Raw genomic sequence first — 26099 nt, 5'->3', positions numbered from 1 at the left:
ACATGGTAGCACCTTCAGTTCTTCAAAAATAATTCATTATTGCCTTCCTCCTGTGATGTTGTCAAAATGTCATGTTGTCACTATTTTTAAAAGAAATTAATTGACCTGGTAGCACCCGGTAGCATGGTAGCACCTTCAGTTCTTCAAAAATAATTCATTATTGCCTTCCTCTCGTGTTGTTGACACAATGTCATGTCGTCAACATGACAACATGGTAGCACCTTCAGTTCTTCAAAAATAATTCATTATTGCCTTCCTCCTGTGATGTTGTCAAAATGTCATGTTGTCACTATTTTTAAAAGAAATTAATTGACCTGGTAGCACCCGGTAGCATGGTAGCACCTTCAGTTCTTCAAAAATAATTCATTATTGCCTTCCTCTCGTGTTGTTGACACAATGTCATGTCGTCAACATGACAACATGGTAGCACCTTCAGTTCTTCAAAAATAATTCATTATTGCCTTCCTCCTGTGATGTTGTCAAAATGTCATGTTGTCACTATTTTTAAAAGAAATTAATTGACCTGGTAGCACCCGGTAACATGGTAGCACTGAAAAAATTAAATTTGGATTGAGTTTAAAAATTCATCTTTATTAAATTCATCTCTTCCAATCAATTTATTTATTCTATTAAATTCTTTTATTTTTGCTTCACTCAGTTTAAGGATTGAACGGTAAGTTTTTAATTTTTCGATTATTTCTTTCCTCTCTTTATCGTTTTCAACCCCACCACATTGCTGCTTCGTTGTCACTCATTTCTTACGAAATAAAAAAATTAAATGTTATTTAAATATAATGGAGTAATAAAATAAATCGGAATTTCTATTAATTTATTGTCAACTTCAACTAATACATTACCGTTAATATATCTAACAAATTCAGCCATTGTGTCAAATCTTCGTCTTCTTTTTGTCATTGATTTATCAGTTTTTCCATAATCGAGATGAATCAAAACTTTATCCCCTTGTTTAAAATTCATGAGCCCCGAATTAATTTGTTCACATTTAACATCATTTAACCTTTCAATTTGTTTTCTAATATATTCCCATTCTTTTGAAATATCATTTTTCATTTCCACTGGTTTCATGTTTATAGTTCTATGCCATGTATTATTGTAATAATATACTAACTGCTGTATGATGGAGTCATGATTTCCATCCCAGTATATCTGACCGTTAACTCCTAACGCATCTCTAAGAGTTCTCATTACCGCATCAACTATTTTATTATGAAACGTATATGGAGAGGATGAAAAGTAAAAATTAATTTGTGGGAAATAATGAGCCATAGCTGCCTGAAATCCTTTATCACCATCACCCCTGATATTATCTACTCTTTCATGATCTAGTAAGTATTGAATAGCTCTTCTTGTTTCCTGTTCTGTTTTCCCTTTCACCGGAATGCAATATAAATATCTTGTGTTAATGTTAATGGCAAATAAATAAGTAACATTTCCTTTTGAATATTCTAAATGATCGATTTCGTATGAATATGGATATGGTGCAAATGAGGGGCGACTAAATTTTTCCTTTAACGGTTGAATTTTTGGGTCAATTGGTTTATTTAATATCTTGAAATCCTTTTTAAAATCTTTTTGCTTCTTTAATGTTTGAAATGGATATAATAAAGTGAATGATGAAGGATTAACTGAAGGAGGTTTTGGGGTTGCAAGTGGTTTAATTTTATCTGCTTTGATTTTGGATGATGAAGTTTTGGAATTCATTCCTCCTTTCATTAATTCTGGATGTATTCTATTCATTTGTTTTAAATATGCTGTATATAAAGGTTTGATATACTTTCCCACTTCGAGTTTATGTTGAAGGATGAATTCCAAAAGTTGATCTTCATTTAAAAGTTGGGTTGAACACGGTTTAACTAATGAATCATAAATTAAAGCTTGTGCTTCATTTATGATCTGAAGGACCTGGGTGTTTTGCACTTTTAACTTTTGTTCCTTTGGTTTTTGCGGCTCAGGATTATATAATTTATATAATTCATCAATATCTTCTTCTGTTAATACTTTATTTTTGAAATCTTTCAATTGTTTAAGTTGTGATTTAGTTTTTCCCTTTGTATATTCATTATTTTTAATTTTGTCTTTAATTTTAGAAATTATTTTATCATGATATTTCAAAATTTCATTTTCATAATACGGATAATAATAATCCATATCATCACCCGTTATATTGTTATCATATTTTTGGAGATATGTTTTTAATTCATAATAATCAAGAAAATTTTGATTAAGTACTAAATCATCAATTAAAATTTTTAAATCTATGGTATTCATTTATATAAAAATAAAATAAGTGTTTTAAGGGCGCCCACCTCTTTGATCAAGAATCAAAATCATTATTAACGGTTCCTTTTGTCCCTTCTGTGGCATTTCATTAAAAATAAAATTTAAAATTGTATTAAATAAACGGCATACAACATCCATTTTCACAACATACAGCCTTAGTGTGTGCTCCTGTTAATGCAGTCTTACCAATTGTTAAGCGAGTCATCGTCCTGTTTTTAAGTTGTAAATTAATATTCTGACCATCAAATATCACTTTATCACTTATTATATCCAAATAATTTTTAGGTGTTAATTGTTTATTTTGTCGTAAACTAACACCTTTCATTTTTTGTGCAATCTTTTTAAAATCACTTCCATCAATTGAACCGTTGAATGATGTATAACATTTAGGGCATAAAGCAACCATGTTATCACCTTGTTTCTCAATTGCTAAACCCAATAACTTCTTCTCATGTGCTTTTTCTTCAGCTTTATTCTTTAATTTAGGTTTAAATTTCTCATCAAAACAAAAGAAATCAAATGGTGCGAATTTGAAAATGTTTTTATCATAAAATTGTTTATCGGTTACAATTGCTTGAAATGCTTGAGTGTTAGGAAGATTTGGATCGCCAGCGATTGCCCAATAAGATGAATCAGTATCACCTTCAATGAAATGAAATCGATTAACATTCATGCATTTATACATAAAATCATAAATGAAAACCAAATACCAGTATTTAGCGTTATCTAAAGTGAAGAATGCCTCTTGTAAACATGTTTCACATCTATAAAATCTATCTTTGAGCATCATTTGATACGTATCTTCACCTATTTCTCTTATGTTTTTAAACTTATTTACCATACATGCAACGCGTGCCTTCTGTGCATTCATTATTTTAGTCTTTGTGTAATTTTGTGTATTCATTGCATCGTAACCATATGATCCATTAAGCGAAATCTTGCAAAATAAACTTTTTCCTTTATTTCCTTCTAATTCAGCCTTTTGTCTTTCGTTCATAAATTCGTTCGCAAATTCATTAAAGCAAGTGTTTTTAGTAAATGTTAAAATTGATTGAATGTCATCAATGATAAAATGAAATCTGTCGATTAGATACCAAAGATAATAAGAAGAAAATGGTTGATATTGGTTGTGTGTTGATGCTAACTGAGTTAATTTTCTCTGTTTCTGGTCAACTGGTAAATTGTTTGATTTCATGTAATTATACATAAAACTGCCAATTGTTTTTTCATCTGTGATAATATCTAAGTTTCTTATTATCGGTAAAAAGTTTATGTAATCATTAATGTATTTTTCATCAATGTGACCCTTTACTTCAGCCACGAATAAAGTATTTTTCTTTCTAATAATTCCTAATGCTTTTGCTTTCTTTGTTGCTGTATCACAAATGATAACACCATTCAATCTTCCCGGCATATACATTTTATGGTCAGTATATTGAATGAAATCATGAGGATTAGATGAAAATGATGAAGGATATAATGAATTAAAATCAACACCAACGAAATGAGTCATAATGTTGGTGGTGTCCTCATTTGATACAGTTTTAGTTTCTGGACTATATGAAAGTTTATTAATGTGCGTGATTCCTTTAAGATTTACTCTATGTTGAACATTTGATAATCCACCAGTAATTCCATTACGGAGAATGTGATAAGCTTCAACTGAATCTAAAGTCATTGGTAAATTATTTTTTAATGCATAATTTCTTAAATTGATTCTTAAACGTTGAACATCTTCATCTTTATTTGATTTTACGACATTGCAATAACAACACATTAACTGACAATTTTCTTTGGTATGTGGTTTTTCATTATCGATTCTATCCAATGTTGGTTTATTTGCATATGTAAACGCTTTACCACACATTTTGCATTTAGATGAAAGGATTAAATCGTGATAGTATTGAAAATCATCCATTGAAACATTATTTTTAATATCCCTTTCTGCTTTTTCATCTTGTTTCTTATATGATTCAATTTTATATTTCCAATACTTTTTCGTTAATTCAAAACTTGATTCTATCTCTTCCTCAGGATATTTTTCATTAGGATTAAAGTCTTTATATGCTAAAGCGTAACGAATCATTGAAGCATTCGATGATAAAGAAAGATTATGAAGCGTGTCAATTTTATAAACAAATGTTTCTTCAATAATTTTATCGATTGGGCCAATCATAATTTCAACATCTTTATTACAATAATGAATAAAATATTCTAATCTATTCTTAAAATTTTTAGCATCATTGAGATATATTTGATAATCACTATCTGATATAGTTTCTTGAGTTAATGCTGAATAAAATGAATCTTGAGTGAATGGTTCCACTTTATATAATTCTTCTTCGTAATTTTCCCACGTGATGAATTGATAAGGGAAAAAGGATTTAACACGTGATTTATTGTTTCCGAAATCTTGAGTGAATTGGTCTAATGTCCCACCCGCTATATAATTTCTGATGTCAATAAATCTCAATTCATATGGAACGTTTGTTTTCTTTACAATGATTTGCTTAAATTGTGAAGATGAACCCAGCATTGATTTTATTTTCCATTTTACAGTGTTTAAATCATGAAGAATTAAATTTAAATCAAACTTTCCCGAATTAAAACCTATGATATTCACTTTATTAAATTCCTCATCTAGAAGTTCTTTAAATGCTTCCTTCTGTTTTTCATTTAATGTATGAGACAAAGTCCCCACCGTTTGCGGCTTCAATAATTTTTCATATTGTTCAATATTTGATTTAGCAACTAATGAACAGGTTGAAAATAAAAACTCAATCCAATCAGAAATAAAAGAATCACTCGAAGTTAAGCAAAAATTCCTCGTATATGTTTTATCATTTAATTTAACCGTTGATGATACCATGAATGGTTTTAAGTAAGCATTCAAAGTTGCACACTCAGAAAGTTGTAATTCTTCTTTAGTCTCTAATGTTTCAAAGTCAAAAGTAATATAATATCTTGTCGGTTGATAATATTCCTGCAAATTGTGAGCTAATAACCACTGATATATATTTGTGTTTCGTAATATGTGGTGCATATGGTTGTTGTGTCTTTTGCAACTGAACGTCTTGAATTAATCTTCCATTATTTTCTTTACATTTCTCACAATGCTTTAAAAATCTTCTTTGGTTTTTTCCTTTCTGGATCATCACGGATAGAATAAACTTCTTCTTTACAATATGGACAAACTTTATAGCCGGTGAGTGCTTCAACATCTGTTATTCTGTCAGCGTGAAGTTTTCCACATGGACTCTGTGTTAATAAAATATTTACTGTTTCAAATTCTGGATCTATCATTATTGATTCCACTAATGGAAAGTCTACCTTATTTATGTCCACATCTTCTGGTTGAGGATCACAATAATAGAAATCAATATTAACATTTAACATTCTCGCTAATCTCTCACTTTCTGATGAAATGTCAAACCCTTCATATGCATCTATTGCTTCATTTAAATAGCTTCTACGAGTTTTAGGATTAACACCATCAGGAATGTTATAGAAGCGTTTAAATAACCTTCTACCTTCTGCTCTAATTTGATTATCATTCATTTTAGCTGTTCCGTTTTTGTTCATTTATGTAAGAATAAAAAATAAATAAAAATAAACTTTATTTTTAAAGTCCGTAAAATGAATTAAGAATACATAAATTTTTATCATCTGCGACGTGACGAATACATTTTAATTTACTCAAGAATGCATATCCTGATACATTAAATCTAATTCCTGTCTTATTTAATTTCACAACTTTGAAAAGGAATGTATGAATAGCTATAAAATGATGAGAAGATGTTTTATGGGTTGCTTCTATTTTTTCTGAAATAAATGAATAAATATAATGTTTATAAGTTTTTATATCTTTTATGTTCTTAATAACGAATGGTATAGACCTTTCAACTTCATCTTCCTTCGGTGCTGTTCTTTCATATGAAACATTATTAGTATCTTCAACAATGAAACCGCAATCATACAAAATTTTATAGGTTCCAATGGTTTCTTTTGATATTTTATCTAATAAATCAAAAACTTTATCAACACCTGTGCATTTATTTAAATAATAATTTGTGTAAATATCATGATCTTCTTTCTTAATTGTATTAGTTGCATATGTCACGTTTTTAAGAACTTTTTTGAATTTTTCGGAATCTAAAGGTGGTGAAAGTAATATACATGGGTATTCTTCATTATCAATAAATTGTAACTTATGTTTACGAATAAATTTAATACCTTCTTCTGAAAGTGTTTCGTCTATTTCACCATCTAATAAATTTTGTGTTGATTCTGAGACATAATTTTTATATCTTTCTTCATGAGATTTCTGAACTTCTGATTCTGAAGCTGGGATATTCATTAAACCCTCTACTTCATTTTCATTATATTTTTCAACTTCTTTTAATTCCTTAATTTTTTCATCTATTTCATCTCTTATTTTTTCCAGTCTTTCAATTTCATCATATTCATCATCTTTAATTCGTTCTTCATAATATTCAGGGAAAACATCAGGTTCTTTAGGTTTTTCTTCTTTAGATGTGGGATATAAGAAATTTATAACATCATCTTTATTCATTTTTCCATCATAACCAAATTCATTTAAAAACTCCGCGAATTTTTTACAATTTCTTAAATAATATTTATCAACTTCATAACCCGCCTCCTCTAATATATCCTTTATTTCCTCGTTTGTGAATCCTAAATTTTTAACATTGTTAGTTTTGACGCTCATTTCATACAAAATAAAAATAAATTATTCAGAACTGTAAGATATGAATTTTTAAAGTTTATTTTTCATTCATGATAATCATTAGTTTCTTAAAGTTCAATGTTGAACTCAATCTTTATTTTAAACATTGGTTTAATTAATTGTGGAATATCTGACATCATCTATATATAACTTCTTTTATTTCATTATGTATGGGCTGAGTGTAAATGTCTTACGTTTACAAAATTTTTTAAATCTTGATTTATTCAAAAACGTAAGAATAAAAACCGTAAGAATCATACATTTTTTACTTCATATGTTAAAAAATGATACAAAATCGTTCTATATTGTATGAATTCTTACGTTTACAAAAAAAGTCACACAACCCGCACTCATATACTACTAAATTCCTCATTCCAAAAAAAAGGTATTTGAAACTCAATTTGATGAAAATTTAGCACATACTACTAAATACAACATAATATGAATATTTTTGTTCAACTCAAAAATTTCCTCAATTCAACATTTATTCTTCAAAATCTTATTTTTTCTATTCATTTTTTAAATTTCAAAATTTTCTTGCAGGAAATTAAAAAATTTAAAACTAAAATCAATCTATTTTTCATCCATTCTTTATGATTCTTGCTCAAATATCCGATGAATATCTTTTAAAATTCATATTATATATTTATCAATGACATCCCAAAAATATTTTGGTATAAAAGATCATAACCACCAATAGTTAACATTTTAATTCCAAATATTCTTTATTAATCGCATTTATTTCTTTCCAATTCAAAATTATTCTCTTTAAATCTCAATATCAAATAGTAGATTATGTTGCTATTTTTAAGTTAACCAGTTCACTCAGATTCTCATCCTTTACTAACTCAACAGTACATCGAGAAAAAAACTATTGCAAAGTTAACAACCGTAATGAATCTTTTGCGCATATTTATCAAATAGCACTGCAAAGGACTTCATATATTAAAGCTCTTCTACAGGAGATATCAGAAACCATTGTATCAAATGCATCATCAGCTTCAATTATGCAGGAATCGAGTAACGTATCGATGTTTAACGCAAGATTTCATACTGATTAGATGGAAAATTGAGTTTGAAATTAATTCGGATTTATTTTTTGAAGATACAGCATTGTGCAATGACCACTGGCTCTTTTTCTCCAAATTGGCGATCACCCATGTCACGACACTAAAATTTTACTCATTTTGAAATTAATGGTCGTCAAAAGTATCGATTTTTGGATAATAAATTTTTTATCTTAATCATAGAGCATTCCAATTCAGTAGTAATTATGCATTGTGCGGTAAATTTTTATCACAAATCTTCTCAAAATTTTTAAAATTTATTTTGATCAAGGAATAAGCTTAATTATATCCCTATTAACAATATTTGTTTTCGACCAATTTTTGATGGCCAGACAGTTTATAAATGGTCAAGCAAGGAAAAAAAATTATTTCACTCGGCTACTTAACTATTGAATAAATTGAGAGGACACGAATATTTCCATCTTTATTAATGTCTGCTATTGGTATTGATCTTGGTACAACATACTCCTGCGTTGGTGTTTTCCGCCACAACCGTGTCGACATCCTCGCCAACGATATGGGTAACAGAACAACACCTTCTTATGTCGCATTCACAGAAGACGAGAGACTCGTCGGTGATGCTGCTAAGAACCAAGCTGCTATGAACCCACAGAACACAGTCTTCGATGCTAAGCGTATGATTGGCCGTAAGTTCTCTGATCCAGTCGTCCAAAAGGATATGAAGCACTGGCCATTCAAGGTCGTCCGCAGTGATGGCGACCGTCCAAAGATTGAAGTCCAATTCAAGGGCGAGACAAAGCAATTCTTCCCAGAAGAAATCTCAGCCATGGTCCTCGGCAAGATGAAGGAAACAGCTGAGAACATGCTCTCAGAAAAGATTACAGATGCTGTCGTTACAGTTCCAGCTTACTTCAACGATGGCCAACGTCAGGCTACAAAGGATGCTGGTGTTATCGCTGGCCTTAACGTCCTCCGTATCATCAACGAGCCAACAGCCGCTGCTATTGCTTTCGGTCTCAACGAGAAGTCCGATAAGGAACGCCACGTTCTCATCTTCGATCTCGGTGGTGGCACATTCGATGTTTCCCTTCTTGATATCGATGGTGGCATGTTCGAAGTTCGTGCTACAGCTGGTGATACACACCTTGGTGGTGAAGACTTCGATTCACGCCTTGTCGATTACTTCGCTGATCGTTTCCAGAAGAAGTTCAAGTGCGATCTGCGCGAATCACCACGTGCTTTGAGAACACTCAGAACAGCTTGCGAGCGTGCTAAGCGTACAATCTCTACAGCTGCTAACGCATCCATCCTTTGCGAGTCTCTCTACCAGGGCCACGATTTCCAGGATACAATTTCTCGTGCTATGTTCGAGAACTTGAACGATGAACTCTTCAGATCCACACTTGGCCCAGTTGCACAGGTTCTCAAGGATGCAAAGATGTCAAAGTCCGATGTCACAGATATCATTCTTGTCGGTGGTTCATCACGTATTCCACGTGTCCAGCAGCTCCTCCAGGAGTTCTTCAACGGCAAGCAGCCATGCCGTGGTGTCGACCCAGATGAGGCCGTCGCTTACGGTGCTGCAGTCCAGGCCGCCATCATCAAAGGCGATAACTCCGAGGCAGTCAAGGATATCTTACTTCTCGATGTCGCTCCACTTTCTCTTGGTATTGAAACAGCTGGCGAAATCATGACAGTTTTGATTCCACGTAACACAACAATTCCAGCCAAGAAGTCAAACATCTTCACAACATTCGCTGATAACCAGCCAGCAGTTACAATCAAGGTCTACGAAGGTGAGCGTACAAGAACACGCGACAACAACCTTCTTGGTACATTCGATCTCACAGGCATTCCACCAGCACCACGTGGTGTTCCACAGATCGAAGTTACATTCGATGTCAACGCTGATGGTATCATGAACGTTTCTGCTCAGGATAAGTCCACAGGTAATGTCAAGAAGATCACAATCAAGAACGACAAGGGCCGTCTTTCCCAGGCAGATATCGACCGCATGGTTTCTGATGCTGAGAAGTACAAGGCTCAGGATGAAGAGATCAAGAAGAAGACAGAGGCAAAGAACGGTCTCGAAGGTTACTGCTTCGGTGTTCGTAACTCTGTCAACGGCGAACTCGGCTCTAAGATCGATGCTGCCGACAAAGATGCCATCCTCAAGGTTGTCAACGACACACTCGCTTGGATCGAATCCAACCAGGACGCTTCTGTCTCTGACTACGAGAACAAGCAGAAGGATGTCGAAGGCCAGTTGATGCCACTCATGCAGAAGGCCTACCAGTCTGCTGCTGGTGGTGCCGGCGGAATGCCAGGTGGCGTTGACCCATCTATGTTCCAGAACATGGGTGGCGCTGGTGGTGCTGCTCCAGGTGCTGGCCCATCTGCTGGTGCTCGCCCATCAGGCTCTGGCCCACGTGTTGAGGAAGTTGATTAAATAAATTCTCTTTATTTTATTTTTATATTCAACAATAATAATTTTTTTCATTATACAACAAGAAGTGGAGCGAAAATAAATATTAACTTCATTTTATTTGATTTTAAGGGTGCACCCATATGTACGTTTATTTGAGAGGAGGAGGATTACCCTCTCAATTTTGAGGGATTCGTTAGTTTATTTTCTCGATGAATATGCAATAAAATTTGATTTTTACCTTATCAATATACTTCATATAATATACACATGTTCATGTAAAAACTTTTTTCCAAAATCCTCAGGAATTAAGGGATTTTTGAATTTTTCGAATTTTTTTCGAATTTTTTGTCATTTATCTTTTTTGCTTGTATTTTAAATTATCAAGATATATATCATTTGTGTGCTATTTGACTTATTTTATGAAACAATAATTTCCAAAGAAGAGCAGTGTTGTAAATTGCCCACTATTCAGTCTGATTCAGAGAAGCTACAATAGGAATTGTTGCATGCGAGAAATTAAATCTAGATTTACTGTCCTCCTATCCAATAATTCCTCTCAAAAAAAATCTCTTATTTATAAGTCTGGTTTCATTTACATGACATGGTACCTATCGAAATGGAGAAGGCAAGAAAAATTATTAATTTTTATCATTTAATCAAGAACAAAATAGAAATATGATATTTACCAAAAAGAAAATTTATGGATGGACATAATGAAATGATTTTATTTTCTTTCTTTGGAACAAATAATAATACTATTTCAAGATTTCCTTCACGTGGACTTAAATTAACGAACTTTAATATATTCTTAAATGAAACTTCTCCTTTTTCTGATGTATCAACATATCCAACAGATGAATAAGAATCAATACTACATCGATGGATATAAATTTGTCCATAATATGCTTCAAATAATTTTCCTTTGTTAATCTGAGGATTGTTTTGGAAAGATGAATCGAAAATATCATGTCTATTATCTGAAACATAAACAATTCCCCAATTTTTATTATTTTGAGAATTATTTATATAATTACATCGGTCAATTCTTCCTGGACATTTCCAAAACTGAGTAGTCAATGCGTCAGTTGCTTTTAAATTCTCAAAATTACAAAATGAAACATTTACTGTTGATTCAATATCTCTATACATAAAACCTGGTCTTTGTAATGAAATACAGTTAGAAATGTTTGTTTTTGAAAGTGATGCAAAACCATTTCCATGGTAAATCATACAATTTGCTGAACTATCTCCTCCATTACAAATTGATCCTTGGAGGATTGTACTGTTGATTTTGCCATAAAAATAAGTAAAATGGCCACCTGAAGGATTTTGACTTTCAAATGAACAAAATTTATCAATAATAATGTTATTTTTACTATAACTTTGAATATAAACTGTACCTGGACCTTTTGAAAAAACGTTTTCGCAAAGTAAAATCGAGTAATCATTTGTATTTTCGAGTTTAACTGCTCTATCTTGTAGATTGATGAATTTACAAATGTATGCAAAGCATTTGTTTTCTGTTGGAATGACTTGTTGTTGAACTTCACCTGTAACGACTGAAGAAGGAGGAATAATTCCTTCATAATAAAGACGCCAAATACTATTTGTAACTTCTTCACCATGAACATGTTTCCTCAAAACAATTAATATTAACTTGGCTTTGAGTCAAAAAGACTCACTAATTAAATTAAAAAGGAAAGGGGTAACACCACGACTATAAATGAAAATTAAAGTGCGAATCAAAAGGCGTACCTATCAATTTTTGAATGGTTTACATTTCTAATGCTCATGGTGCCTTCACTGAGAGTGAGAGTAAATTATTAAATATTAGAGCTCAAATAAGCTGCACATGCAATAGGTAGTACAGCAGCTTCTATTTATGCTTAAATTTCTGGTTTGAAGCTTGAATTAAATTTCGAAATCTTAAATTTTGAAGTTAGACCCGAAAAAATCGTATCAATTCATCCTATATGTATATCTGTTTTAATATCCTTTGTTGTTATATCGAATTAGAGCGAATAGCTTGTGCGGTCCAAAAGATGTACCAATTTTTGAGTTGAGTGGTTGCCTTGCCAGAAATCGACTTTTTGAGAGAAACTCATATAATTAATTGTATGACTTCTCTCAAAAAGTTGAAGCTAAGTACTCCTTTTGACTCGCAGTTTAATGTTTATTCATAACATAATTTGACATTGCTATAGATACCAAATATCTAAATTAGCTAAAATTTGTATTTTTGACGAAATGGTTTTCAATAATTATGGATTGAGGTGGTTTCGAAGCCCCGCTTAGCGATGGATATTTTCTGTACATATAAGTGCTTTCAAATCCGTAACTTTGAAAATATCGAAAATTTTTAGTCTAAAATGAGAAAATCAAAAATTGATACCATAAATTGCTTTTTTCAAATTCATCTAGCGGTTTTGAGATTCACCTATCATATATGTATAGAATATTATGAAGCAACACTATCATAGTGTGTGATGTACAAGGAATAATATCAATCATGTAGGCATATACAGTGTCTCGAAGCGGAAGAAGATTGAGAGGGGATAGTTGGTCGGTCAGAACCCTTATATAGCAATACATCTACTTTTTTCTTATCTGGTGATCTATATTGTGCAGACATAAACTTACAGCATTCCATTATGCCAAAAAATCAAATTTAATATAATATTTCATATTTCTCCATTTAATATATTTCGAGTTTTGATATAAAACACTGGGTAGAATATACAAGGAATATTTTAGGAAACTGTGATATTGTGGTTCCTCTTGCCTTATATGCATATTGCATGTATTCTTATACAAAATGTGTAAACTGTATTATTGGAATATGAATGTATGAAATTTTAATGGAGTCCCAATGTACCGATTGAAAAATAATTGTAAATTTCTGTTTTTGAATTTATATCTTTCATAATACTTGGCGTTCAAACTTAATAAAAGTAGTATTCAATTCTTCATTTCAGAGGTACCTAAAATTAAAATCAATTGATCTGATAGATCAATTTTTGATTGCTTCATATTCTTTTTATATATTAATGGATTGTCCGATTACTATTTTAATATACAAAATACAACTAATAACCACAACAAATATCAATTCCAAAGAAAATCTTATAATTCTTCACATTCCATTTTCATATTGAATTTGTAAATCATGCCACAGTTTAACCTTTGTAAATAGATAAAACTAACGAATGTAAATAGATGTTTATGAAGGAAATATGTCTATTTGGGAACCAATTTCTGTCAGACTGACAAAGGTGATCTAGGCTGGATATTTAATAATTTTAGCATCTCTACAGTGTTGGTGGTTTAATTCAATACACTCTAAAGAATTCCGTACAATTTTTCTTATTTCGATCAATCCGAAGTTCTCATCTTTAATTCAAAATTCAGTAATGCTTTTAAGAAACATGACACTGTATATTGCAAATAGGACAGGCCTTGGCTTCCTTTTTGTTTTGATATTTATTGAGGGAAAAAAATAGTTGAGTAATTAAAAAATAAGTATGAAGTCAAATAGAATACATGTTTATAATACCAACTTACAAAGAAGCAGATTAATTCATCTTGCTGAACTTTAAGAAAGCAGCATTGAAATCTTTCTTTGACAAATCGTTCATTGGACAGTATGTGCCATTTACGAGGTCAAGGACATAGCAAAGCTTCGAGTACACACGCGCTAATTGTCGTGTAAACTGGCCATGATATTTTATGCAGTGCTTTGACAGGAAGCTCATAGCTTCATCCATGCTGTTAAACATACCATTATGAGACAGTTTCTTGTCGAACGGTATAATCACTTGCTTCGTAGGGACGTAAGTGTAGGTTGGAAGCTCTATCGTTAATGACGGGATTTTTGGTGGGGTTGGAGGCGCCTGAGGAGCTATAGGCATCATGGGCTGGTTGTACGAGTAGGAATAGGGTGCACGATATCCGTTCTGGTAGAAGACTTGAGGAGCAAACATTGTTTTATTTTTAAGAGCCTCTCAAAATTGAATTATCAGAATTTTTCATAGTGAAATTGAAAAGACCAGGTCAATAAAATCATGAATTTAGTATACAAGCAAATAACGGAAAATCCAAATCTTCATAGATTCACAGAATACAAAAATATAAATTCGAAATATTATGAATTTGGCATAGTATGCATGCGTTCAGAAATATGATAAATTTTACCTACAAATGTAATTTTGAGAGAAAACGTTTCGAAGATTATGCTAATGACATATAGTATAGAACAATGGGAATTTCTCGCATATGTTCGTACATGAGCAAATACTATACCTTTTGCGAATAAAGAATTTTTTCATAAAAAAAATTTTTTAGGAATTAGCATATCGGCGTTTTGCGACATTGCCAAACGCCAGATTTTAACCCAACATATGAGCATAAGCTCGTATATTGGAATAAACTCGACTTATTCCATATTAAAGTTATTATAATAATAAGGCACTTAATGTGCAAATCTAATTGAATTAGAAAATGCACATTAAGTGCCTTTTATTGGAATATGTAATACCACATATGGAATATGAAATATGATTTGCGGAATACCACATATAGAATATGTAATCAAAATACAAAGATATTTTATATAACAATTAATTTTTTTTATTTTTTCAGCAAGTGTGGATAAAAAAGGATTACAAACAAATTGAATAGTTCCTATGTCCTTTTTTTGTTTCAAAAAAATCAATAAATTAATGATTTGTCTCAAACAAATAAATTAATGAATTGCAATTGATTTGAGTTGCTATAGACATTATAAAAGGTTCAAAAGTTTATATAAACCTAGTAAATTAAAATAAAATTTTCATGAATTGAACATATTAGTTGGGTTCCGCTTTGGCAAACTTTCCTGTGAAATTTTTTGGGAAAAATGTTGATGGATATTTGGGAAAATTTTGAAAATTTTTGGGGAAATTTTCGATGGTAAATTTTGGAAAATTTTATAATTTTTCCCAAAATGTTTATTTTATATATGCTAACAATATTATAAGTATAATTTCAAAATTTCTTTTTTTCACAAAAAAAAAATTGATAATTGAATGGAACAAATAGTTCATTTTTTTAGATGTTTTCTTCTAAATACTGGCGCTTATACTAGATAGAAACTTCTATCGGTATTCTCGGCGTAATACTTTTGCCTGAGTGATGCTATCTCGGACATAGTCAGAGATTAATCTTTCGACGAAATGGTAGAAATATTTCTTTTGAAATATTTTAGGGGCTCTGAGGCACAGCCAGAAGGTCTCCGCCATTTCAACCGTACCTAGAAAATTAATCTCAATATATTATGTTGGGTCGTCGCAGTGATTCACTGTTAATCATCACTTTAGCGTTGCTTCGCCAGCTTTAGAATGTATCTAAAAAAGTAGTAATTAATAAAATCTGTAATTATGGAATATTTTTACAGGCGTGAAGAATGTAAAAAAGTTCTAAAATTACGATTCTCGAACTTATTATTATTTTTGATTGGAATACTATTTTAATATTTCAATCAAAAATAATAATAAGTTCGAGAATCTAATTTTTACTTATGCACCAGTTAAACTTTTATTTTTTAAATAAACTATTTCTATTAAAAGATTTTAAACGTTTTTTTAATTCTTCACAGTTTCTTAATTTCGAGTTTAAAATGATATATATTAGGATATCTAGATATTATTAAATTGATTGGGTTTCATTATTTATTAATTTTGAACTCTATTTCAAATTTGATAAGATTTTTATATCTTTTAATCACTTCATTTATCAACATGGATGAACCATGCGATGAAGATATCATCACCAAGATAAAAGAATCCAGAAGGGCGAACATTGTTGTTACTGTTACACCTGAGAATTCCGACACAGATGAAGAGCCATTAAATGAAGAAGAGGCAAAAGAGATGACATTGACCAATCCAATGCCCAGGTTCTCGATTTCAATATTCATCAGGATGCATCCAAAGCTCCAGCTCCGATCATTGTGCAACTTCACATATGAACAGTTGGAATACCTCGCTGACATTATTGAATCCAACTGTGGAAGGGCCAGAAGAGGAAGGAAGGTCAAATTTTCAACAATCGAGTCTCTCTTCCTCACGCTCACATATTACTGCACATACTTGCCCTATTCAGCATTATGTCCGTTGCTACATATTTCCCAGTCATGCTATTCCAAATTAGTTACAAGAACTACCAATGTTGCATTTCCAATCTTTGCGAGCTATTTTCTTCCCAATCACTGTCCACCGTTAACTTCAATGAAGAACAAATTTACAAACTTCCCTGATGCTGTTGCAGCTGTAGACAGCACTACAATTCCTTTCAACATTCCTTCGGTAAAGGAAGAGAGGCTTTATAGTTGGGATGAAAAAAACCACTGCAACGGTATTAAGCTCCAAGTCCTCGTGTCACCAGATGGAAAAGCCATACATCAAAACGTTGAGTTTATGGCTGCAGTCCATGACAAGAAGATTTTCGATTTGTCAAAAGTCTCGGATTTTTTGACAGTAAAGCGAGGATTTGATGATTACCAATATCCTGTACTTGCCGACCGGGGCTATATTGGAATCCAGAAATATCACCTTACTGCCGTGGTGATGAAGAGAAGCCACGAAGAAGCAGACGTTGAACGCAACAACGCCATTGCCCAAGACAGGCAGATTGTCGAGCGTTTCTTTGCACGTTTCAAGTCATGCTGGTCCTGCATGAAAAATGGTTTTCGAGGTGAGCGCACATCACTTCCTCTGATCATATCAGGTTTAGTCGGTTTGACAAATTATAACATTGATGGATCACCCCTGAATGATAATGAAGAGTTACTCCTTTTCGAAGATTTTACACCAACAAAGGTTCTTCCTTCAAGCGATACCGTCGCTGCTGTTGTTGCACCCTCCATGAAACCATCAAAGCGGAACATCATTGCTGTCGCTCATCAAGCTGTCGATATCATACAGTCATCACAAGAGGCGAACTACCTTTACCCAATTAAAGGTGGTATTGTTGGTCTTCATAATATGGGAAATACGTGTCATTTGAACGTATGTTTACAGGTTCTGTTCTACATATCCGAAGTGAGAACAGAAGTTTTGAAGGTTGCCAATCAGTCCTCTCCCATCGTAACAGAGATGTCAAGTATCTTTACAAATTTGAATTCATTGAAGTCCAAAGGATTAGTCTTCGTTCCCCATGAACTTGCCACATTACTTGGTAACTCAACATATGAGGCACAAGATTGTGATGACACGATGACAAGATTGATCACAGATCTCGCAGAGCAAATACCAGGAATCGGTCAACTCTTCCGAATCACTTACCGTGATAGTGCCAACGAACAAACAAATTGCTACTCGATTCACACCAGAATTGGAGAACCAGATCTCGATCATGCCATTCAATATCATTTGTCAACTACAAGGAACACATCATGGCCACAATTCTTGACTTTCGACATTCAGAGAGAGTGGCAGAATGATTCGATTCATCAAGTCATCTTTGACTTCCCGAAAAAGTTGACACTCCCAACAGTCGAAAGGCAAAGATATCAATTGATTGCAATTGTTGCCTATTGCAATTTTCATTACGTGGTCTTTTTGCAAAAAAGTGCATATTGGATCATGATCAATGATGAAGTCGCATACTCTGTTCCATCAACAGATATCAATGCATTGAAGGGATGCTCAACTGCTGAGATGCCACCTTTATGGTACAAGACTCTCGAACACAAATGGCTCGCAAAGATGCTCATTTATCGAATGGTTCAATGAAGAAAATCCATAACATTCTCCTAAGATTTTTTTAATTTATCTCAATTAAAAATTTTATTATTACCTAAATTAATTTTGTAAACTATTTTTGAATAGTTTACAATTTATCCTAATGGGACCCATATGCGGGTTCAATTTCTGGTTTATCATCTAGATATATTATGAAAGCCACTCAAAGGGTGATTGATTTTAGGATGTTCTTAGAAGATTTTTCGTTCATTTATATTAATTTTGTATTCCCGATTTACGTTCACTAGCAAATCAATGCATTTCACACTTTAAATGACAATTAAATTCTAAGACATTACTAGAACTGCAATTTCCATAAAAAGTTTTAGTGTAAATTGCTTAAATAAATAATTATTTTCATTATTTTTCTCCAACAAGCTTGAAAATCAAACGAAAACTTTACAAAATACTTATTTACTCATTTGTAAATATAAATTTCTAACAATTTTTATCCTGAATTTAACATAATACTGTATTTCTAAAATTTGCACTAGTTCATTCCTAATTGATGCTCGGATTTCGGTATTCCATATGTGGTATTACATATTCCAATAAAAGGCACTTAATGTGCATTTTCTAATTCAATTAGATTTGCACATTAAGTGCCTTATTATTATAATAACTTTAATATGGAATAAGTCGAGTTTATTCCAATATACGAGCTTATGCTCATATGTTGGGTTAAAATCTGGCGTTTGGCAATGTCGCAAAACGCCGATATGCTAATTCCTAAAAAACTTTTTTTATGAAAAAATTCTTTATTCGCAAAAGGTATAGTATTTGCTCATGTACGAACATATGCGAGAAATTCCCAATAATTTAGAATGTCAAAAAGTTAACCGTATTGAATGCTGAACTAATCAAACAAATAAAAAAATGAGATCAAGAAGTTTTCGCGAAAATTTTTATCTAAATTACTATCCCTCATGCAGTACTTGATAAGATTTAAAAATAATTTGAGCCACCGGACTGCACGATAATTTCAGTAGTAGGATATGATGGGTTTTGTGACTTTTTTTGTAAACGTAAGAATTCATACAATATCGAGCGATTTTGTATCATTTTTTTAACAAATGAAGTAAAAAATGTATGATTCTTACGGTTTTTATTCTTACGTTTTTGAATAAATCAAGATTAAAAAATTTTCAAAATTGTAAGACATTTACACTCAGCCCATACATAATGAAATAAAAAATAAAAAAAATTTTTTAAAAATAAACCATTAAAAAAATTAAAGTTATTTTTAAAATAATTTATTTTTTTATTCTTACATAAAATTAATACACATATCGTCGGTACGGAGGCACTGCGCGCCATCTTACCGAAGATATGTCAATCTGACACTTTACAAAACCACTAACGTATATTTTACATCGCAGATGCAATATTTCTAATAACCTTAAACTATTTCTGCCACGTAAAGTATTTATCACATAAACCACCTCATCTCACCTCTCTGTACGTTATATATTGTGCGCAGGTCATTGCCCATGGCAACTCCCCGCGACACAATGCACGTGCATGAAAAAATAAACGTTCTCACTAACGTTCTCACTAACGTTCTCACTAACGTTCTCACTAACGTTCTCACTAACGTTCTCACTAACGTTCTCACTAACGTTCTCACTAACGTTCTCATTGCTTTATAACTCTCTTCCTTTCTCCAACTCTTCTAACTTCTTCTTAAGTTCAGCAATGTTGTCCTCATGAAGTTTAATCTTCCTTAATATACCTTCTCTATCTAATGGTTGCTTTATCTTTCTAAACTGAACTCTACCATCCTTCATAGTATGAATGTAAAAACCTTCTGGAATAGTTCCTGATTTAATGTATTCTACCAAAAACTTTTGTTTCATTGCTTCAGTGACTTTATTTGTCATTTTACTCTAAATAAAATGTTCAAATAAAATAAAAATAACGTTATTTTTTCAGTAAGGAAACGCAGGAGTTTTACGATTTATTTGAGGAGTAGGTTCTGGTTTAAATGTTGGAGTCGGTTTAGGAGTTGACTTTTGAACAGGAGTTTGTACTTCCATAGGTTCAGGAGTCATTGAAGGTTTTGCTTGTGAAGGCGTTGGTTTTGCTTGTGAAGGTGTTGGAGTTTGTTTAACTTCAACTACTTCAGTATTATTTACAACATTTGCTTTATTTCTTTTCAACATCATAACTGCTCCTGCTGTAGCTAGCAAACCTAGTGGGAGACCATATCTTATATAAGGACTTGACCAAATGCTATTTTTGACAGGAGCTGGTGGAACACCTAACCTTGGTGAGACTGCTCTTTGCCATTGTGCAGCTCGTAAGAAATATTCAATAGGTGCTCCATAATCGTTTGGTAAAGTTTGTTTCATAGATGGTGAAGGTTCACGAGAGCTTGATGAAGAACTCATTTATAAGCTTTAAAAATAAACGTTCATCCTTTATTCCTCACTGTCGTCCGTAGCTAAGTTATAGTCATCTAATCTTATTATGGGGATGCCATTAGCACGCACCTGAATGGCAAAGCAACAATCCCTCATAAATCCAATAAGTGGCTTTGGTACGTTTTCAGTTGCTAGTTCAATAGGTCCTTTAACAGACAATTTGTATGTTATTGGAGCAGTAGATGTTTGACCTGCTGGAAGCAAAAGTCCACTTCTGTTGGAAAACCACATAAGAAATGTGTGTTGTCATAGCTATCCCATTTATGTTCCACACTACCATCATCCACCAATGACCTCATAACATCTTCATTAAATCCTATCATATCATTGTTTGTATTGCAAGCGTTCGCAACCATTTCATAAAATACAGGTCCATATGATTTTTCAGGTTCTGCAGGCATATTTCCATAAGCTCCCATGGAAAGCTGAAGATATTTAAACTTAGGGTTCTCAAAATTAACATAATAGTTGTCTTTCTTTCTAAATAGTGCCCAAATACTTTTAACATTAATAGGCGTATAAGCTGCTGTAAATGTTGCACTTGAACTATCTGTATTCTTTGAGAATGAACCGTCCATAGGAATCCAATCCATAACTTTAACAGGAAAACATAAAGCCTCGTTTGTATAATGTTCTACAAGTTCTGTATAAATGTTAGGGTCTAAAGAGAATGACTTTGGATGAATGAAACATTCATTAAAATCCATCTTTGTTCGAAATAGTTGCTGGGTTACAGTTGTAATAGTAACTGTTCCACTAGCTTCTACTGCCTTCGTTATCATAGTGAATGGTTCATTCCATGGAACAAATTTATTTGTCGGTGGATTTGAATCTGAAGCAAATGCAACTTTAAGAGTTGGATTGAAAGCAATGATATCATTTACAGATATAGATGTGCATTGTAAGGCGTCGCTACTGAACTTTACTTTAAGCTGAATGTTTCCTGCAAAAGCTGGAATAAATCGAATAGCTTCTAATGGAAGGAATCTTCTAACAGGAATTCTTAAACGAAGCTTAAAATCAAATGATTTTCCTGCTGTAATTGGACCACTAACAATTTGTCCTGTTCTGCATGTTCCCGAATGACTCCATACATCTTCATGTCGAGTCTTTGAGAAAACATCTACTTTCTTTATTTGTTCGGTAGTTTGTGAGTTTGAAGTTATATATGCTTCTTCTCTTGCGTTGTCTTGAGAATATACGATACGACCATTTGCAAGGATTTGATATCCAGCAACTGCATAGAAAGCGTCATCGAAACCAATCCAAAATCCTGGTGGGTTTGTTTTATTGGAACCTGAACCAATTTCTTTATCTACAATAAATTGACCTTCCATTTTATACGTAATGAATGTATTGTAAAGGTCCAACATATTTTCACCAGGAGGTGAGAGATTGAATGTTACCCATGTGTTATCTTTAGCAGTTCCAGGTTGTGATGGAATCTTTGCGTCAGAATATTTTCTATTAGTGTCACCAATTTGAACTGCATTGTCTATGATATCGAAATATGAGCGAATCTGATGAATATGCTCTGCTGGAGTAAATTCGTTTAGCTGTTCGTTCTGCATGTATTTACTTCAGATAAAAATATCTATTTACTTCATTATTCTCACTCTTCTTCTTGGCATTCGTGGTGGAAGTTGTTTCTTGACATTTTCAATGAACTGTACATTCTCTTTTGTCTCAACTTCTTTCACTGGCGGGTCAGGATTCTTTGACTCGGTTTGTTTTTCAATGAAATTCACGAACTTTGCAATAAGCTCTTGGTTCGTTATTGAAAGTACATCTGGCTTCTTTTCTTCTTGTTCTTTTGGTGGCTCAGTTTGAACAGAAGGCTTAACATGGGCTTCGTGGGCTTCACCCTTGCCATGCACCTTAATGCTGTCGCTCTCTGCATTCGCTAATGGAACCTTTCTTTTTCTTACGTATATTTTACCATCTTTACTCTGACTTACGTAATAGAAAGGATGTTGTATTCCTCTTGCGTCATTTAATATAATAGACTCTCGCTCTGATTTTGACAAGCTCATTTTACATCGGTTAAAGTTTTAAGTTAGATTTTTATCCGCAGTCAAATGACTCAGACAATAGATGTTGAAGCATTGAAGAAAGAAATTCGTGAGCAAATTTTATCCGAACTGAAGGAACAAAAACAAGAACAAAAGCCAGAGAGACCAAAGAGAAAACTTAGTGAAAAACAACTTGCTGCATTAGCTGCTGGAAGACAGAAGAACCCACGTTTGCTGGCGAAGAAAGCTAGAGAAGAAGCTGAAGCAAAAGCTAAAGAAGCTGAAGCAAAGAAAGAGTAAATGGTTTATTTTTATCCGAATTAAATGTATAGACAAATACCTTTATCTGTTGCGTTCAGTAGTGAAAACCCTGACGTCAAAATAAAGGGGAACAGAGTAACGTTTAAGTTTCCAACAGACTGGATTGTGAACATAAATGAAGAGAAGTACATTGGCATAACAAATATGTATATAACACGTGCTTTCAGAAAGGTTGACTTTATACTTCAAGTCGAGATAGAAAATGATGAACAGTCTTTAAGCGCCCAAAACATTCACATATACAAATACTTTAAAGACGATACAACATTGCAACAATGTATGACTTCATTTAATGAGATGTTCGAGAAAAAGTTTAACATTGAAGTACAAACTTTACAGCCTTTACGTGAGTTTCTTGCACAACTGAAAGAAGAAGGTAGTCAGCCACAACTTATAGACTTTCATTATGAATTTAATGAAAATGAAGATGGAACACATGACTGTCAGTTTGTTGTATTCTCACCATTCAATGAAGTCGCTAAAGAGAAAGAAAATCCATTACGTATAAGATTTCAAATCTCTGAACCAAGTGATGATTTCAAGAATGTTTTCAATTATGATGCAATGCTTCCGAGGAAAAATGAATTTTCAAAGATTGTAACACCTGGCATTTGGGATAGAAAGCAAGCTATTCTTTTCTCTAATATAGCCAAAGGCGTTGAAAATGAGTTCATTGGTCATACAAGAACTTCACCACTTCCTAACCCTAAATACTATAAATTAACTGGCTTCAATCGTGAGTTTTGGATAGACATGTTCTCCACTCATGACCATAACTGCCCAGTGTTCTTACCTCCAGACCATAAGGACTGTCTCTACATTGAAGCACAACTCTTAAACTCTACCATCGCAGTATTGTAAATGACCGCATGGGCTTCGCCCTTGCCGCTAGCGGCTTATTTTTATCACGAATGACCTCATTGCTGACAAAAATAAATGACCTCAGAACTTAAACTTTCTTATGAATGAAGTCGTAGTCTGAATAGAGAAGTTAAACTTTTCAGCAAAGCAAGGTTGACATGACTTACATAAGTCGAATGCAATCTCTTGACCATCATGAAGTGCTTTGTAAAGTTTCATTAAACTGAACTCAGAGTCTTTGTCATATGTTCCAACAGGTATGTGAATGTTCTTATCTTCATTGTAATAGCATTGTATAGCTTCAGGAAACATTTCATTAGCGGTTAAAGCAAGAACGTCTTGTTTTACACCTTTACAACGTGCATGAAATGCAACTTCATTTAAATCATTCGTGAGTAAGTCTATGTAGGTCTTCTTTCCACAAAATATTGACTTGTATGCTAAACTTTGTTTTCCAGGTGTTATTTCTGCGAAGTCGCTATGAAATTGACCAAGGTTCTTTCCAATAAGTTCGCGACCGTATCTCTTCTTAAAGTCTGCTGCAAGCTTTGGTATGTCTTCATTGAAAATATGCATGCTATCACAGTCCTGGTAGAAGATTTGAAGTCCCATATCTTCAGCAGTACAGAATACTTCACACATTATTCTCTTCGACATAGACAGAATGTTAACACCAAGTGGACAGAAGTTAAAGTGTCTGCAAATGCTTTTCGTTAGCTTGAAAATAGTTTTATCTGAACCATCCAAACCTTCGAACTTCACTATATGGTTGTAGTTTCTGATGGCATATCTTATAGCATCTTTGTCATTTACTATGGTTATTTTTGACTCAATAGGAGATAGAATAGTTTTGCCATAAATACTGTTCAGAATGAGCTTTATATTTTCTTGCAAAGGATTTCCTTCTTTCTTATACTTTAACCTTAACTCAAACAACTTCTTTACTTCATCTCTTATTCTAATATCTCTGTTTCCATCGTAATAGTATCCTTGCAACACTTCACATTTGACACCTTGATATTTTATGAGGTCTTGTAATGTTATATGGTCAACATACATTAAACAGCAAGTGTTTGAACTTCTGGGAACGTTAAGTTCTGGATTTAGTTCAGGGTCACAAACTATTAAAGGAAAGTGTCTATGTATTCCAATCTCTGTTATCTTAATGAGAACAAAGAAGCCAGACACAAACTTTTCACCAATGGGTTCCTTTTGGTCGTCATCGAATAAATGTTTCATGAGATACTCTGTGCTTAACATTTCTTTCTTCATAACCTTTGGAATTCCTTCTAAAGTATAAAGTCTTGCTATAGCTGATGGATATAATGAAACAGCGTCGAAGTCAGCAATGAGTTTCTTTTCGCTCTTTTGTTTCATGTTATCTGACAGCATACATCTTCCACCTTGAATACAGCATGAAATAAATTCTCTTGGTTTATTTGAGAGGTCATATAAATTTCCATTCGGGAAGTATACTCTGTTCTCAAACAATTTGTTAGCAATAGAACAAATACTAACGTAGTCATATACGTTTAAATCAAATTCTTTCAATATGACATTGCGGAACTTAACAAAACCTTCTCTTAAAATTCTTACATCTTGTTTGCAATAGAATGTGCTATACTTTTCTAAGTCGAAGTGGTTCTCATCTATTCTGCAACCTTTGATGGAATCTATGTTTTTCATGAACGTATCCGCATCCCGGATAAACTTACACGCTTCAGAAATGACACCAGTTCTGTTGTCATTTGCTAACAAAGTACTGCTGTAGTAGTTGTAAGGAAATACTTCTTTCGGTCCTGTTTGTAAGTTAAACATAGCAGGAAATAGTTTAAGCTTCTTATTTATACCACTGTAAGAGTCGTTTATAATAATTGCCCTTCCTTTATATAAGCCAGTTATTTGCATTGTTCGTGAACCTTTAATGATGGGAGTTCCTTTCACTTCTGTCATGTGTCTTAAGATGAAGTTTATATCATAACTGAGGTTATGGAAATATATTAAACTCTTGTCAGGAAGTCGTTCCAAAAATTCTGTTGCACAGTTCTGACCCCAAATGCTTTCACTCACTGAACCATCTTCACTGTCATAACAGATGTTAAAGGCTTTATGAACTCCATCAGTGCTACACTCAAAGTCAGCAAAGAAAACGTGCTCAGGTATGAACTTACACTTAGCTTTATTTACTTCTTTTGACTCT

The 26099-nt window shown here is 32.9% G+C and overlaps 10 protein-coding genes and 2 pseudogenes across 12 annotated transcripts, besides 2 other annotated features; 4 read left to right on the top strand and 8 right to left on the bottom strand.

Moving 5' to 3' along the window:
* Positions 1 to 6997: part of a mobile genetic element that runs on past the window's edge.
* TVAGG3_0726480 (integrase core domain containing protein family) lies at positions 775 to 2289 on the bottom strand (the record flags this gene model as incomplete). The annotated part of the gene is made up of 1 exon (XM_051244352.1): positions 775 to 2289. The coding sequence occupies one exon, from the start codon at positions 2287 to 2289 to the stop codon at positions 775 to 777; it is 1515 nt and encodes a 504-aa protein (XP_051090939.1).
* Positions 2414 to 5883, bottom strand: TVAGG3_0726470 (annotated as a pseudogene). Its single transcript has one exon. A coding segment is annotated over exon 1 (3470 nt).
* Positions 6998 to 8483: 1486 nt separating the features above from the next.
* On the top strand, positions 8484 to 10557 carry TVAGG3_0726450 (heat shock protein 70 (HSP70)-4; the record flags this gene model as incomplete). Its single annotated transcript, XM_001317323.2, has 1 exon — positions 8546 to 10525. The coding sequence occupies one exon, from the start codon at positions 8546 to 8548 to the stop codon at positions 10523 to 10525; it is 1980 nt and encodes a 659-aa protein (XP_001317358.1).
* Positions 10558 to 11089: 532 nt separating this feature from the next.
* On the bottom strand, positions 11090 to 12523 carry TVAGG3_0726440 (uncharacterized protein; the record flags this gene model as incomplete). The annotated part of the gene is made up of 1 exon (XM_001317322.1): positions 11153 to 11734. One exon carries the CDS (start codon positions 11732 to 11734, stop codon positions 11153 to 11155), a length of 582 nt encoding a protein of 193 aa, XP_001317357.1.
* A 1199-nt stretch (positions 12524 to 13722) lies between these two features.
* On the bottom strand, positions 13723 to 14674 carry TVAGG3_0726430 (uncharacterized protein; the record flags this gene model as incomplete). The annotated part of the gene is made up of 1 exon (XM_001317321.1): positions 14077 to 14484. The coding sequence occupies one exon, from the start codon at positions 14482 to 14484 to the stop codon at positions 14077 to 14079; it is 408 nt and encodes a 135-aa protein (XP_001317356.1).
* A 1604-nt stretch (positions 14675 to 16278) lies between these two features.
* TVAGG3_0726420 (ZGC:162945 family) lies at positions 16279 to 18273 on the top strand (the record flags this gene model as incomplete). The annotated part of the gene is made up of 1 exon (XM_001317320.2): positions 16279 to 18273. One exon carries the CDS (start codon positions 16279 to 16281, stop codon positions 18271 to 18273), a length of 1995 nt encoding a protein of 664 aa, XP_001317355.2.
* A 1652-nt stretch (positions 18274 to 19925) lies between these two features.
* TVAGG3_0726410 (uncharacterized protein) lies at positions 19926 to 20162 on the bottom strand (the record flags this gene model as incomplete). The annotated part of the gene is made up of 1 exon (XM_001317319.1): positions 19926 to 20162. The coding sequence occupies one exon, from the start codon at positions 20160 to 20162 to the stop codon at positions 19926 to 19928; it is 237 nt and encodes a 78-aa protein (XP_001317354.1).
* Positions 20163 to 20213: 51 nt separating this feature from the next.
* Positions 20214 to 26099: part of a mobile genetic element that runs on past the window's edge.
* Positions 20854 to 21835, bottom strand: TVAGG3_0726400 (annotated as a pseudogene). The gene has a single exon. A coding segment is annotated over exon 1 (982 nt).
* On the bottom strand, positions 22304 to 22738 carry TVAGG3_0726390 (uncharacterized protein; the record flags this gene model as incomplete). Its single annotated transcript, XM_051244351.1, has 1 exon — positions 22304 to 22738. The coding sequence occupies one exon, from the start codon at positions 22736 to 22738 to the stop codon at positions 22304 to 22306; it is 435 nt and encodes a 144-aa protein (XP_051090938.1).
* Positions 22784 to 23017, top strand: TVAGG3_0726380 (uncharacterized protein; the record flags this gene model as incomplete). The annotated part of the gene is made up of 1 exon (XM_051244350.1): positions 22784 to 23017. One exon carries the CDS (start codon positions 22784 to 22786, stop codon positions 23015 to 23017), a length of 234 nt encoding a protein of 77 aa, XP_051090937.1.
* On the top strand, positions 23336 to 23899 carry TVAGG3_0726370 (uncharacterized protein; the record flags this gene model as incomplete). Its single annotated transcript, XM_051244349.1, has 1 exon — positions 23336 to 23899. The coding sequence occupies one exon, from the start codon at positions 23336 to 23338 to the stop codon at positions 23897 to 23899; it is 564 nt and encodes a 187-aa protein (XP_051090936.1).
* Positions 24817 to 25852, bottom strand: TVAGG3_0726360 (organellar and viral DNA polymerase type B; the record flags this gene model as incomplete). Its single annotated transcript, XM_001317318.2, has 1 exon — positions 24817 to 25852. A coding segment is annotated over one exon (1036 nt), but the record flags the coding sequence as incomplete, so codon positions are not given.

The sequence above is a fragment of the Trichomonas vaginalis genome, chromosome III (assembly GCF_026262505.1).
Source record: "Trichomonas vaginalis G3 chromosome III, whole genome shotgun sequence".
NCBI lineage: Eukaryota > Parabasalia > Trichomonadida > Trichomonadidae > Trichomonas > Trichomonas vaginalis.
The sequence above is the reverse complement of the archived record's forward strand: the minus strand, read 5'-3'. Positions and strand labels throughout refer to the sequence as shown.